The 13,567-nt window shown below is 38.7% G+C and overlaps 1 protein-coding gene across 8 annotated transcripts in view; it reads left to right on the forward strand.

Annotated features, from left to right (window-relative positions):
• LOC310879880 (uncharacterized protein) overlaps window positions 1–13,567 on the forward strand; it is a 59,007-nt gene that overhangs the window by 21,796 nt on the left and 23,644 nt on the right. For 4 of the 8 annotated variants that reach the window (XM_083794861.1, XM_083794859.1, XM_083794858.1 and 1 more), the window contains exons 3-6: window positions 5,118–7,740; window positions 9,535–9,673; window positions 10,020–10,158; window positions 11,186–11,281. In XM_083794861.1, the coding sequence (XP_083650987.1) occupies window positions 5,118–5,371 (254 nt within the window). In that variant the 3' untranslated portion in view covers window positions 5,372–7,740; window positions 9,535–9,673; window positions 10,020–10,158; window positions 11,186–11,281. The other 4 variants (XM_083794862.1, XM_083794864.1, XM_083794863.1 and 1 more) reach the window with 4 other exon arrangements.

Here is a 13,567-nt window from a genome sequence, read left to right on the forward strand (position 1 = left end):
TGTATGAACTCTGGCCAGAAATTCCACATTTACTAGAAATCTAGTAGTGCTGTTGTTCTCCACAGAGATGATGTGAACCTCAGCACTGTCCTAACTGGTCAGTTCTTCCAGGACATGGAAAAGGTTTCAAAAGTGAAATTTTCCAGAGAGATGTACCCCCATTTTAGCCAGAACATTTTGTGCTGTGACTACAGATGCTTTCATTATTTAGAGTAAGTGTTCAAAGAGTCTTTAAGAAAGACCTTAGTTCTAAGCTAGTACTTGCTCTCAGCCAACGTCCCAGTGTGACCCCAGGAGGAACTCAGCTGGTGAAGGTGTGCTATGCTTTTGAATACGATGATCTCTATACTTTTTCTAAAGGTAGGGACCTCTTGATCAGATTTCAACATGGATAATATCATTGTTAAACCCCCCTTTGCTGACCTAGCCATTACTTGCTTCTATTGCTGCACAGAAAAGTTATAGAGTGTTGTTGTATCCCAGCTGATACGCATGATCTCTGCAGTTCCTGAAATGCAGCACTGCCAACTCTAGCAAATTAAATGCAAACCTCACAACATTTTGTTAATACTTCAGTTCTTTGACTCAAATGATTAGGTGAAAATCTTAGTTTTCATAAAAAAGTAAGCACCTCATTTTATAAAAATGGATATGGAGAAAAACTTGATTATATATACTTTTATAGGATTGGAAAGTATCAGGCACAAAATAAACTGAAATGTATTATATTTTTAGAATACTTCTGAGTTTTTAGACCTGACTGGCATGTTTTCAATTTTTGGTTTTACATAATCAAAGTGTAGGAATTTTGAAAATATTTGTACACTGCTTCATGAGGTATTGCTATTTGAATCAATTTTGCTTAATACTGGAAGCATTTGGTGGGCTAAAATTTCTAAAAGAAAAATAATTGTTTTATTATTTATTTATTGGATAGAGGATGTGATGGGAATACATCATGTTCCTTTTTCTGAAAGTTAATTAAGAAATGTCCCATTGTATGCAATGTAGAAAGTAGACTTTCAGTTCAGTATTAATGTACATACTTCTTCATGTCTTAAGATAACATATCTCCAAATATGAAAAGAAGAAAAAAAAAAACAACTTTCAGTATTATTCCCACATGTGATAAAAGAGCCTGTAATCTCTTGATAAGGTAGTAACTGACCGTGAAAGGGAAAGAAATGACAGGTCTAGTTCTGGGAATGCCTTAGAAGAAACCTTCCCATGACAGACTGTATGACTCTTAGCAGGTTTTTGTTGTCCTTCCCAGAGGTTTCTTAACAAGAACTTGGGACTGGCCATCACTCTCTGTTTGGATGCAACTTCGTCTTGGTTCTCAAGCTATATGTTGTTCTGGTATCGAGTCTCTACAAATTTCCCCACCTCATCAACTAGCAGTGGAATCAGCACTGATCTTATTGTGTGTGCTATCACGCTTCTATTTAGGGATCAAAATTAAAAAAGAAAAACTTCTAAAACAACTACTGCCACCTAGTGTCGTAGCAAACTCAGAAAACCCCAGACAGGCAGCTCAAGCTCTTCCCACTGGAAAAATCCTTGGCGGTAAATCCAATTTCCATTGATTTCAATTGGCACTGACTTCCTCAGATGTTAATATTACAGCTTGTGTAGCAAAAGCTATATATTTTCCTTCACTATATCCAGGGAAATAGTTTTACACAGGATGCCTGAGAATCTGTGTGTGTGCGTTGACGTGATGACAGATAATTTAATTGTATTCTGCAGTTTTACACTAATGCAGATGGGGATACTACTTGGCAGACTGTGGTAGGGTGCGATAGTGGTGTCAAAAGTGAAGAAATGTGTCCACTGGCTCATCATGTGCCAGCTTCAGAAAGCTGTCTCTCAGCAAAACCTTTTAAGACGTATTTGCCATACTGAGATAAATATCACCATTCATTAACATATTTTAAGGGATTGTAATGAGTATTTTATACCTCGTTTTCTTACTGTAGAAAATCCTTAAACTAGATCTTAGCAGAAGGAATTTGTGTTGCACCGTTCTCTTCAGAATGATACAACTCCTAATGATCCTTTGTGTTGAATAAAAACTATTATGAGATGAGGCATACCAGAAGATATTAATTACACATCGTGATGCTTGTGGCAATAATTCTGATTTAAATGAATCACACCATTTATTTATGTGAGGCTTGATACACTGTGTGCTGTTAAGTATCCTTTCTACAAGACAAAAGCTCAGTCAGAACAGTGTTATCACCACTTACCTCTAATGGCTCGATGCTGAAAGCCAAGTAAGATTATCTCTGTCTGGTCTGAGGTTTTACCAGTAACGAAATCCACTGAGATTTCTGCAAATGCTTTGGACTCAATTTGTGCCTGTTCTCTGAGGTCCTCAGTGGTCTTAGAATTTAAGTAATCTTCCAAAAATTCCTGCATTAACTTGGTTCATATTATTGAATGCACTTTGTAGACTGTTTAAGCAAGGTGGAAAAACACCTATGCTTGATTTTATCCGTGGGAACCATACTTTAAAGTATGTACATACTATGTTTCAGCGTTAGCTGTAGACCTGGGGCCCAGCATCCGAAAGTTTTGTCTGTATTTCCTGTTCTTGGATCAGCACACTGCTCAAATTCCTGTAGCAGGATTTAGAAAATGAAAGGAAACGGGTCACCAATAGTCAATACTGTGAAAAGAGTAGGAATTATTGAGAATCCTGACTGAATGCTTTATCTGTTCCTCAGAGGACTGGGAAGTAATAGCTGACATTGCACAGACACATTCTAGAGCAGTTCATGACCTCTTCATTTATGAAAAAGTCAAAGTAACTAAAATTGCAAAGGAACATCTTGTTGCATAGCTTAGTGATCAGCAGCAGATCTGGGAAAACTTAGAAGAGCAACCTGAGAACAGTCTATGAACTGAGAAGGGCATAAAAACTGGAAGAGCTCCTGATGCAGGAAAAATGGTGAGCAGCTGATGAATATTCCCTGAAGTTTAGCATGTGCTCAGTCTGTGCTGCATTGGCATACTAGCACTGAGAGATTAAAGGTCTATTTTCCACAAACCCTTAATTCCCACTGCTTTGAAAAAGTGAGGTGCATTTTCTCTTACACAGAGTATTAGTCCATGCTCCACACAATGTCCTGTTATTTTGGCGGTGTTGCTCATGAGGATGTGATAATCTGACCCTATGTATTAATCTTATACAGGCTAATACAGACAATTCTTTTGCAGTTGGAAGAGACACATGCAGCTGAGGTTAATGCTGAATTTATTGCCTCATCATCTTTCCAAGCCTACCAGTAAGGAGGGAGCAATGAAGACATATTTGTTCTGTTTTTCTTAACTAAAAATAACTCTTAATTTCTTTCTTTTCCTTTTTTTTTTTTTTTCATCCTAAGGGTAGAGTTTGAGACAGTCTTGAAGCATTTCAGAATATACTGAAGAAACATTTCCTTACTCTGCCATGCAAAACACCCACAGACGTTTTAACCCCTTACAGGTGTACCTTGATGTATCTTGGACTTGTCACATACAAAAACAGGAGGCTTAACAAATGGTCTCAATGTTTTCTGTGAAATATGTTCTAAGTAACATAATTACAATATTCATCGTTCAGGTTATTCTGATCTGTGGATATTCCCCAGCATATTAGACTTGAGAATGCTACTGAGCAGTTTGGACAAAAGTCTGCAAAGTCTGTAGGGGCAGTTTCAAGTCTTTTGGCTACAGGTGTTGATTAAAAAAAAAATAATCAAAAATCGGTGTACACAGGTGGAGCTAATCATGATATCTGCAAGGTATTTCCTGGCAGTCTGAAAAACAAAAACGTAATCACAGCATATTTTTACCATATTTTTGCATCAGAAAAGAAACTGAAAATGGATTCATCTACATTTGGGGCATTTATTCTTCCTCAAAGTTACACAGACTGATTCTCACAGAGGCAAAATGCCCCAAATGTTTATTGATCTTGCTTTGTTGTCTTAACTTAGGCAACAATGAAGGCAAGTCTCTCTTTTAAGAACTGTATCACAAATACACCATGTTAAATTCAGAACTGTAAGGTGTCCTGAGGAAGTCTCTACATTCTTCCTAGGGTTCAGGACTATTTCCCAAAGTATGAGGGAAGATATAAAGACTTTAAGCCTTTCTTTTACTACCAACTACAATAAAAATCTTACAAACATAATCTGTGACATGTCTCAACATTAAACTTTCTAGATGGGCTAATGTTGCAGTTATTTACAGATGCTGACATTTTCAGGTGCAGTTTTTCTCCAGCTAAAGAATTTATCCAATAAATGAGTTTTCTGTGACGGCATTAGTGTTCTCTGCTCAGATGCAAACTTACAACCAAACTGAAAACTTGGTTTTAACTTTTTTTAATGTCTATCTTGCTTGTTGTATGCAATGAAGTACATGAATATAATTTTTGTCTTGCATCACTATTGGTATACTACACGTGACACTTGAACAGGTGTCGTACACTCAGTCATAAGTCATAGCACATAATTAAATCTTGTATATGACACCAAAAGTCTCTGAGTGAATTTAAAGTTTCAATAAGCCTGAGCATTCAAAAATGGGTAGGCCACAGAAATCATGAGGTTTAAAATCAGGAGATCTAGAAAAATCATATTAGATTTCCCATTACTTTCTTCTGGATTTTATGTACCGCCTTGAAAGCAGGAGGCATATAAGTGAACAGTTTTCCTTTTTTTTTTTTTTTTAATTGAAAGCAGAGAGATAAGCAAGGAACTGAAGCTAAATAAAATATTATATGACTAGTAATGAACTATCTGGATATGGCAACACTAAGTCAAAGAAATTTGCTATTGTTCTGTACAGACATCTCTCTGTTTTTTGGAATTTATTTAAAAATCAGGGCCAGACTGGTTTTTTTGCAGATCCAGAACAGTATTGAATAGTAGGGAAAGATCCAGCAAATCCTTTCCATTCTTTTCTGTGGTCAGTGATACAAAGGGAGACCAAATGATATTATATGAGTGTCAAGTTTTTGCTTGCTCTGCACTGTTGTGGTGATTGGCATTCCACTGTTGAAGAGTGCCACAGTGGAGCCCTGAGGGTACCTGTTGTGTTTCAGTCTCTTTCTCTGCTTTCAGAGTACATTTCTCTTTCAAAAAGCGAAGACTTTAAAAGCCTCAAAACAGATGGGAGGTTTTTTGAAAGCAGACCTACATGTCTAGCTTCTAGTTTGGACAGCAGTGTGTTCAGTGCAGCCTGTGCCCTGGTGAACGTGTGCTTTTGGAATAAGAAAGAATCATGCAAACACTTGGGAGATCCCTGCGTGGACAGAGATTTGGGACAGAGAAATCAATCCCATTATGATTTCTCTATAGTACTGCGTTTTGAATGAAGTCACTGCAGTAGCTTTACTGATGCTTTGGACAATTCAGCTCTGCACAAGAGCATTCTTCAAAAATGTTCTCTTTTTACTGTGTATGTCCTCATGTTTTGACCTGGCAAAAGAAATCAGACATGTTTCTACTTTTTCAGCAGGCACTCTCAGATTTCTGGCTAAAATCACACTCACACCATTCAGCTGCTGTACATCTATTTGGTTAGCAGGAGCAGAAGCCTTGAAGTTCTTAGAGCCCTGGTGTTATGGGCTCTGGGCAGACCATTAAAAATAAACAGCACCTCCTTGAAAGAACTTTTAATCTATAAAGACTAACACAAAGGAAGATTACCCATTGTAATCTATGTGATTTTAAATGTGAGCTTTATAAGTACAGAAAGATGAGGGCAGAAGTCGTAAATGATGATCTCTCTCTCTTCCATGCAGTGTGGCAGCAGAAAGAACTTATGCTTCCTGTCTGCTTGGTTCAAATGAGATGCCTCAGAGCCACATTTCTCAAAAGGCCTGTGAAAGAAATGTGGATCTCCATGGCCATGGATTTTTGTACACAAAGGAACTGGGCCCTCCACAGTCTGTGACACCATTTGTAATCTTGAGTTGGACTTGCACATGGTTATTGAAACTTGGTAGGGGGTCTTCCCTCTCTGAGTAGTTTCCTGTGTTTATTCTGCTTCCCTGTGCCTTGTGTCTGCCTCCACGCTGATCTATTTTTCAAGTGGCTGTTCAGGCCTATTTGACTTTTTTTTTTTTTAACATCTTGTAGCAGTTGAATGATAAATTATCACACGAAGGTTTCTCCTCTTGTTATTTTATTGATTTCTATTCATTTATAGTAGAAGTTATTTGTGGCAACAGTATTCTAGATTTGTGGCAACAGTATTCTAGATTGATTCAGCAGAAAGCTATCAAATACCATCTAATGAAAAAGCTATATAGAAAGTGTGGACCTGTCATTTCATCACTTAAAATTAATTTTAACTTTAAAGCATGAATAATCTCATGAGCTATCCATGGGAAGTACTTGAGTTAGGTGAGCTGGAAGTAGCAGTGGTTAAAATACTGTACCATTTAGCCAAAACATTAAGAGTGGCATTAAGGACGAAGGCTATAGGAGCCTTGTTCCAGAGACATTCAACTTTGTCATACATTTGTTAATTAGCAGACAACTACTGCATTACAAGCACTTTGTAGCCTGGAATGAAATCAGGGGAATTGATTCCAGTGGTCACAGGGAGAAATCCAGATCCTGTTGAAGTTGATTGGAATTTTGCCATTGAGGGCCAGGATTTCACACATAATCTAAATACAAGTGCCTGGAAGAAGACAGGAAGCAGACATAAATTTAGTGATGGCACGAAATGTGACACAACGATCTCCATAACGTCACCATCCAGCAAGATGCCTACCAGTAGTAAAACCCTAAGGCAAAATATCTTTTAAGAAGATATTGCTTTCTTAAAAGCAACTTAAGTTGATATGCCAGTTAAAAAAAAAAAAAAAAAAAAGGAGTGTTATAGAAATGTGCCTTGGTCTTGCTAGTGCAGTAATATTAATTCATAACCAAGTAGTAGAGTATAGTAGAGTATAAAACTGAAATTCTTGAGCTTAGCTGGAGAATAATGGGCTCTGCATTTCATAATCTATGCTGACAAACTATGGAAAAAGACATTTGGGCTAAATCATCATTCATGCTGAAACTGTAAACTATGATTACTTACTTCTACCTTTCTAAAATAGATGAACAGGGGAATTAATATAATTATCAAAATAGAAGAAAAATGGCTTCGTATTATCTGGGAAATCTTCTCCAAGTCACATAGACATTTGGGTGAAAATTGCTGTCTCAGAAGGCAGTTTTCCAGAGCTTAAAAGTCAACACAACGTTTCTGTCCAACAATAAACTTTATGTGAAACATGAAGATGATAAATAGGATTTCTGTAATTTTGCTAAGCGCAGACGTTTTCTAATATCTCATAATTGTTGAGTTAAGAAATGGAGGAATAATAATACTATTTGTATTTGGAGTCTGATTCTAAAGGTTTAACAACAATTTAACAGGCTTGTACTGACCTTTCCTTCTCTCAGTTCGGAAAAAAAACACCCTGCTTTTTAAAAATTAAAATATTAATTGACCTTGTGGGCTAGCAAGTGCTGTTCTAGTGGCTCACCTGAATCTCATCAAATGTTTCTTTTGTTCACTCAAAGAAAGAGCTGCAAACAATTCAATCAGTGGCTCTATGTCAATGTGCAGCAGCTGAGGATCTGGCTTGAAAAGAGGTCAACATCTTTTTTTCTCCATTTTACTGAATTCCTGTGTGAGAAGATCTGCTTCTACAGAAAGCGTTTTCCCCAGCAAAGGAAGTCTGTGAGTGCTGTTCTGTAGCAAATATTATTCTAGTTTTATGGTACAAGCCACATCACTTTGTTGTACCCCCTACATATATATCCATTTGGGACCTAGGTAAAAAACTGATCAGTGAAGGAATGTGTTTCAGATATTCTCTCTCTCCGTTTTACAAAGACAAGGTTCTTCTTGTGGAGACTTTCAGTATCAGCTTTTTTTTTTTTTTTTTTTTCCTGATAACTTAGCATATTTTGTTCCTGAGCTGTTGTTTCACACTTCTGTGAGGTGCCAAACAATGCTGGCTCAGGGAATTGCCACGTACCTTCTGGTATATAGCTATGACAATAAATAGATTTACCAGGTCAGTTCCAGCCTCTAGTGGTGCTGGAAATGTGAGAGTCCTGCTTCTCTATGGAATGCAGAAGGCTTGCTTACAGGGGCACATTTTTAAACCCACAAGTCTGAGTGGGTTTGAAATGTGTGCAGCCGTGCTCTCTTGGTCCTAATGAAAACATGCATCTGGCAGCACTGAAATTCTTGCTTTAGAATAACCCCGCACTTTGGTGGGGGAAGGAGGAGGTGCTGACTTCATGGTCCCTTTTTCTCTCTCCTAGAGTGCCAGTTTTCCTATCACTATTGTTATTTGTCATCACAAAAAAACAGTGACAGATTGTATCCCATCTCTGGTTTATTTCTTGCTTCCTTTTTAGTCAGTTTTGAATGCTTAAGTTTAAGGCACTTCATAGAGTTTAGCCATCAACCTAACTTTAATGAACTATTTCAGCTCCAGCACCCTTTCCCTTACTAACAGATTATCCAGTCATTCAGCATGGCCCTTATCACAATTTCTGCGTATTCTACAGTCACTTATTTACTGCAAAGTATGTGCAAACAGGTGAATATTCTACTTCTGTTTGCATTCTTGCAGCACACAAGTGCGTGCTTTGTCATTGTACTTGTGGTCAAAGCTGTCAGCCAAGATACAATCATTTCCCATACTAAAAGGAAATATTGTCTTGTGTGACAGCAAGAATTATGGCCCTGAGCTCAAAGATAAAACATTACAGGGGTCCTAAGACTCACAGATGTAGTTCTACCCAGAATTTGATAAAAAATATTGATGATGATAATGTTATATCAGTGAAGTTCTCTTTCCACCACCTAGAAAAATATTCAGCTTCACCTGTAGCTTATTAACTTTTTCACTTAGCTTCTGGGGTTCATTTTTCATGGTTTAAAAGATCTGTAGTATTACCTACAAACTTGAAGCATTATTCCATTATTAGTAGGGATTAATATGTAATGTTACTTCCAAAAATACTTTTTAAAGGTCTGTTTTTTCCCATGGCCACTGCTGTGTATGCTCTTAATTATAGTCATGGTTAATTTTAACAAGTTGGACAATATTAGTTCTGTATTGCTATGAAGTATCTTTTCCAGCTGATTTGGGGCTTGTAATGGTTTAGGAGGATTGTTTAAAGATCTGAAACACAATTGCATTTGTGTGAAATTATATGTTCTTAAGTTTAAAATATTAGTGCATGCTGCTGGAGACAATTGGGAATAGACAGGTTAAAGAAAATATGTAGGGTTTCTTATTTATACTTAAAATGCCAATTTTGTATGAACTAATTTCTCCTCTAGTTCTTTGCAATTTGTTCTTTATTTAACTTTCTAGTTAAAACTGAAAAAAATCTCTTTTGCATATGCCTGTAGTTTGGCGTGCCTGAAGAATGCATTCTGTCCTGGGCCAGAATTTTGGATTTTCAAACTGTAAATGCTAAGGCTGGATCTTTGTACCTCTTGTACCTTTAGATGATTCAGCCCTGCCTTAGAGGGGAATAGAGCAGATATGCAAATGGTACCTCAACTTGCCATAGAAATGTCCTCCAGAGCACTGTGAGATGACAAGGCTGCAGAGCACAGGATGCTGCCATCGTGCCAGAAGCACCAGGTGATAAGCTGTAGTCCAAAAGAACTTAAAGTAGGGTGTGCTCTGGCTCGAGCTCTGCCCTGTACTGAGAGCACAGGAGTCCCTGGCCTGAACACCAAGTAGGATGCCCATCATGGCCTTCTGTGTGCAATGAACATAGTATTCTTTTGCTATATGGCATTTAATATCTTTTACCAGATATACCCATTGTGCTCTGAGATTTTTATGACATTTTCATATCTTCATCTTCTTCTGCCCCTTTGCTCCATGCCCCATTTTTCATAAGAGCAAATTCCTTCCCTCCTTCTCCAGTTCCTTTTTTCCATCTCATTTTTTATATCATTTGCTGCTTATATTTTCTTTACAGTACCTGCAGCAGCTGCTTTGCACGTCCCCCGCTGTGCAAATCGCCCTTCACAGAGGCAGATCTTCCTGTCAGTGACTGACGAGAGGTGCCAGGAGCAGGTTAGGAGACTTTTAAAACCCACGAGTTGGCAAATCAGCAGGTACCTGCATGTAGTTCTGGATCCGCCCCTAGCATTAGTTCCTATCTTGTATCAAAGGGTTTTTAGGATGATATGGCCCACAGGCAGAGTTTCAGGTTAAAAAGAGCACTCTCATAGTGTTTGGCTGCATCTAGCAACTCGTTTTTCTTGTTTTAAAAGTAATGACACCAGCAGTTTGCTCTTGGGGAGTGATGTGTGGGGTGTGTTGTTTTTTTTTTTTTAAGCAGGGTCTGTTTTCTGTTTGCAACAGCGTAAACAAGGAGAAAATACTCCTAGAACAAAATAGTTTTTTTTTTTTTTTTTTTAAATCCGAAGAAATAAAGATGCCTTTCATATTTTCTGAGGCTGAAAATGTTGAAGAGACTAAGATTGAAGGGAAAGAGGAAGGGACGTGCTGTAACCATCAGTTTCTGTAAGGGAAGATCAGGGATTTTTGGTTGTGCTAGGAATGCTATGGCAGTCCTTCTCTCCTTGACATGCAGGAGAAGACAAAGGCTTTGGAGGAGGCGGGAAGCTTCATTTAGTTCCAGGACTATCTTAAAGAGGTCTTAATCAGCCCTAAGTGAAAGCATGTTGAACAAGAAGGTGTAGCTTTCATGTAAAACACCACTTGAATTAAATGCAGAATAAATAGCATGAATAAAGGGCCCAGAATTTGGTCCACTGTGATCATTTGACCTGAGTGGCTTAACGCTTTGCATGCTTCATACTTGCAAACCAGCTGTAAAATGCAGGAAATACAAGTAGCTATGGTCTGACATTTACCCATCTGTTCCCAATATTTAATAATTTGCTGTCTTCTCAGAGCGTATTATGTTTATTTATAAATTTTAAAAATGTTTTATATAATGAGCTTAAAGCTATAATGGCCTTCTTGCTCCAAATTGCTCAGAGAGCACCTTCCTTTGCCTGATACAGGGAATTCATTTTTCTTGTGGAATTGGTGTCTAAGGTGTAGATGGACAAGAAGCAATTTTAGTACACCAGACTTTTGCCTTGCTGTTCTTCATGTCTTTCTCTTCTCTAGAGTTTCTGCACAGTAAGTTTGTGTTCTGAAGGCTAAAATTCCCGTGCCTTACTATAAGGATGATGGAGAGTGAGAAGAAAACTCCGGTTCTCACAGGTGACAATGTTTTACTAACTGGAAGAAAAAACTTCCCTACAAAAAGCTTGCTGAGAACTGTCCCCACTGTTGGAATCAGTAAAAATTTTGCTGTGGAGCTGAACAGCACCAAGCACAACCAAGTGGCACTTCCGTTAAGAACAGCTTTTAAAAAGTTTTAGGGAAGGATTTTTTTCATATGAAATTATAAGTGCTATGGATAAGAAAAAGATACTGAATCTTAAATGTCCATGTACCCAAAAAAAGTAGCAGATTACAATCTCCTGGACTTGAGGTGATAGTACCCCATTTTAGCTAACTCTGTCCATGTGCATTCTGTGAGAGGTAGGTGGTTGTAGCTGCTCACCCCAGAAGAAAATGAAATGTTAACCTAAATATCTTTGAGGCCTCCACGCTTCATAACTTTAGTTTCTGCAGCACAGTCCAAAATCTTTTTATTCTGTAATGATTATGATTTTGAAGATGTTAAAGGCTGGAATTTAAATATTTGAAGAAAAAAAATAATACTGTAGGCTGCCTCCTGCACCTGCTTATACTTGCATAGAAGTCCAGTGAAGTGAATGAAAATGTCTATTTAAATGTAATCTAGTGAAGGGAATGTAAATATGCCTATTTATGTAAAGATTGAATCTGGTCCAGGATGGGTGCTTTTTCACATAAAGATAAGACTTAGTAAAGGCAAGTAAGTTTTTAATTTAATAATACTTTGTGTAATTACTTCAATAATGTTATTGTGTAATTACTTCATGTAGTGCATGGTTTGATTCACCATACTTTCTCAGCAAACTGAGGATAGAAATGGGGGCTGCTTAGATGGCTGGTAATAGACTGTAAAAATAAAAGAATTCCTTCTGGGCTTTCTTTTGGATTCAGTTGGACTCTGTCACAGTATCACAGATTTCTAGGTTGGAAGAGACCTCAAGATCATCGAGTCCAACCTCCGACCTAACACTAAGTATTCCACTAAACCATATCGCTAAGCTCTACATCTAAACGTCTTTTAAAGACCTCCAGGGATGGTGACTCCACCACCTCCCTGGGCAGCCCGTTCCAATGCTTAATAACCCTTTCGGTAAAGAAGTTCTTCCTAACATCCAACCTAAAACTCCCCTGTCGCAACTTTAGCCCATTCCCCCTCGTCCTGTCACCAGGCACGTGGGAGAACAGACCAACCCCCACCTCTCTACAGCCTCCTTTAAGGTAACTGTAGAGAGCGATAAGGTCGCCCCTGAGCCTCCTCTTCTCCAGGCTGAACAAGCCCAGCTCCTTCATCCGCTCCTCGTAAGACTTGTTCTCCAGACCCCTCACCAGCTTGGTCGCCCTTCTCTGGACTCGCTCGAGCACGTCCATGTCCTTCCTGTAGCGAGGGGCCCAAAACTGAACACAGTACTCAAGGTGTGGCCTCACCAGAGCCGAGTACAGGGGGACAATCACCTCCCTAGACCTGCTGGCCACACTGCTGCTTATACAGGCCAGGATGCTGTTGGCCTTCTTGGCCACCTGAGCACACTGCTGGCTCATATTCAGCCAGCTATCAACCAATACTCCCAGGTCCTTCTCTGCCAGGCAGCTTTCCAGCCACTCATCTCCCAGCCTGTAGCTCTGCTTGGGGTTGTTGTGCCCCAGGTGCAGGACCCGGCACTTGGCCTTGTTGAACTTCATACAGTTGACCTCAGCCCATCGCTCCAGCCTATCCAGATCCTCCTGCAGAGCCTTCCTGCCCTCGAGCAGATCGACACACGCACTTAGCTTGGTGTCGTCTGCAAACTTACTGAGGGTGCACTGGACGCCCTCATCCAGATCATCGATAAAGATATTAAAGAGGACTGGCCCCAGTACCGAGCCCTGGGGGACACCACTAGTGACCAGCCTCTGTCAAGACACTGTGATTTATAAGTTGGTGAGAGGTTCTGGTGGTTATAAAATATTCTCATTTTTACCAAGATTCTTAACTCTTAAGAAGTGACCAGGCTCCCACATGAGCTGAAAAATTAGTGATGTAACTAATTCTTACGTTTCTAGTGATTGAGTCAAGCTGCTAAAATTGATAGCCAAATATTTCTTTAACAAAGTAATAGTAATGGTAAGAGTAACATCAGTGCCAATCAATGTGGAAAACCAGTCTTTTCAAACAAGCCTAACTTTAGTCTTTGAGCAAATGAAGTTTGGTTAATTAACCAAGTAAAGACTATATTGAGGCTTCTGTAAATCTTGTGACTATTACATAAGAACATTATATTTCATTGGTATAGAAAACATTAAGTAATAACTGAATTGATTCGTCTT

The sequence above is a fragment of the Anser anser genome, assembly GCF_964211835.1.
Source record: "Anser anser genome assembly, chromosome: 11".
Taxonomy (NCBI): domain Eukaryota; kingdom Metazoa; phylum Chordata; class Aves; order Anseriformes; family Anatidae; genus Anser; species Anser anser.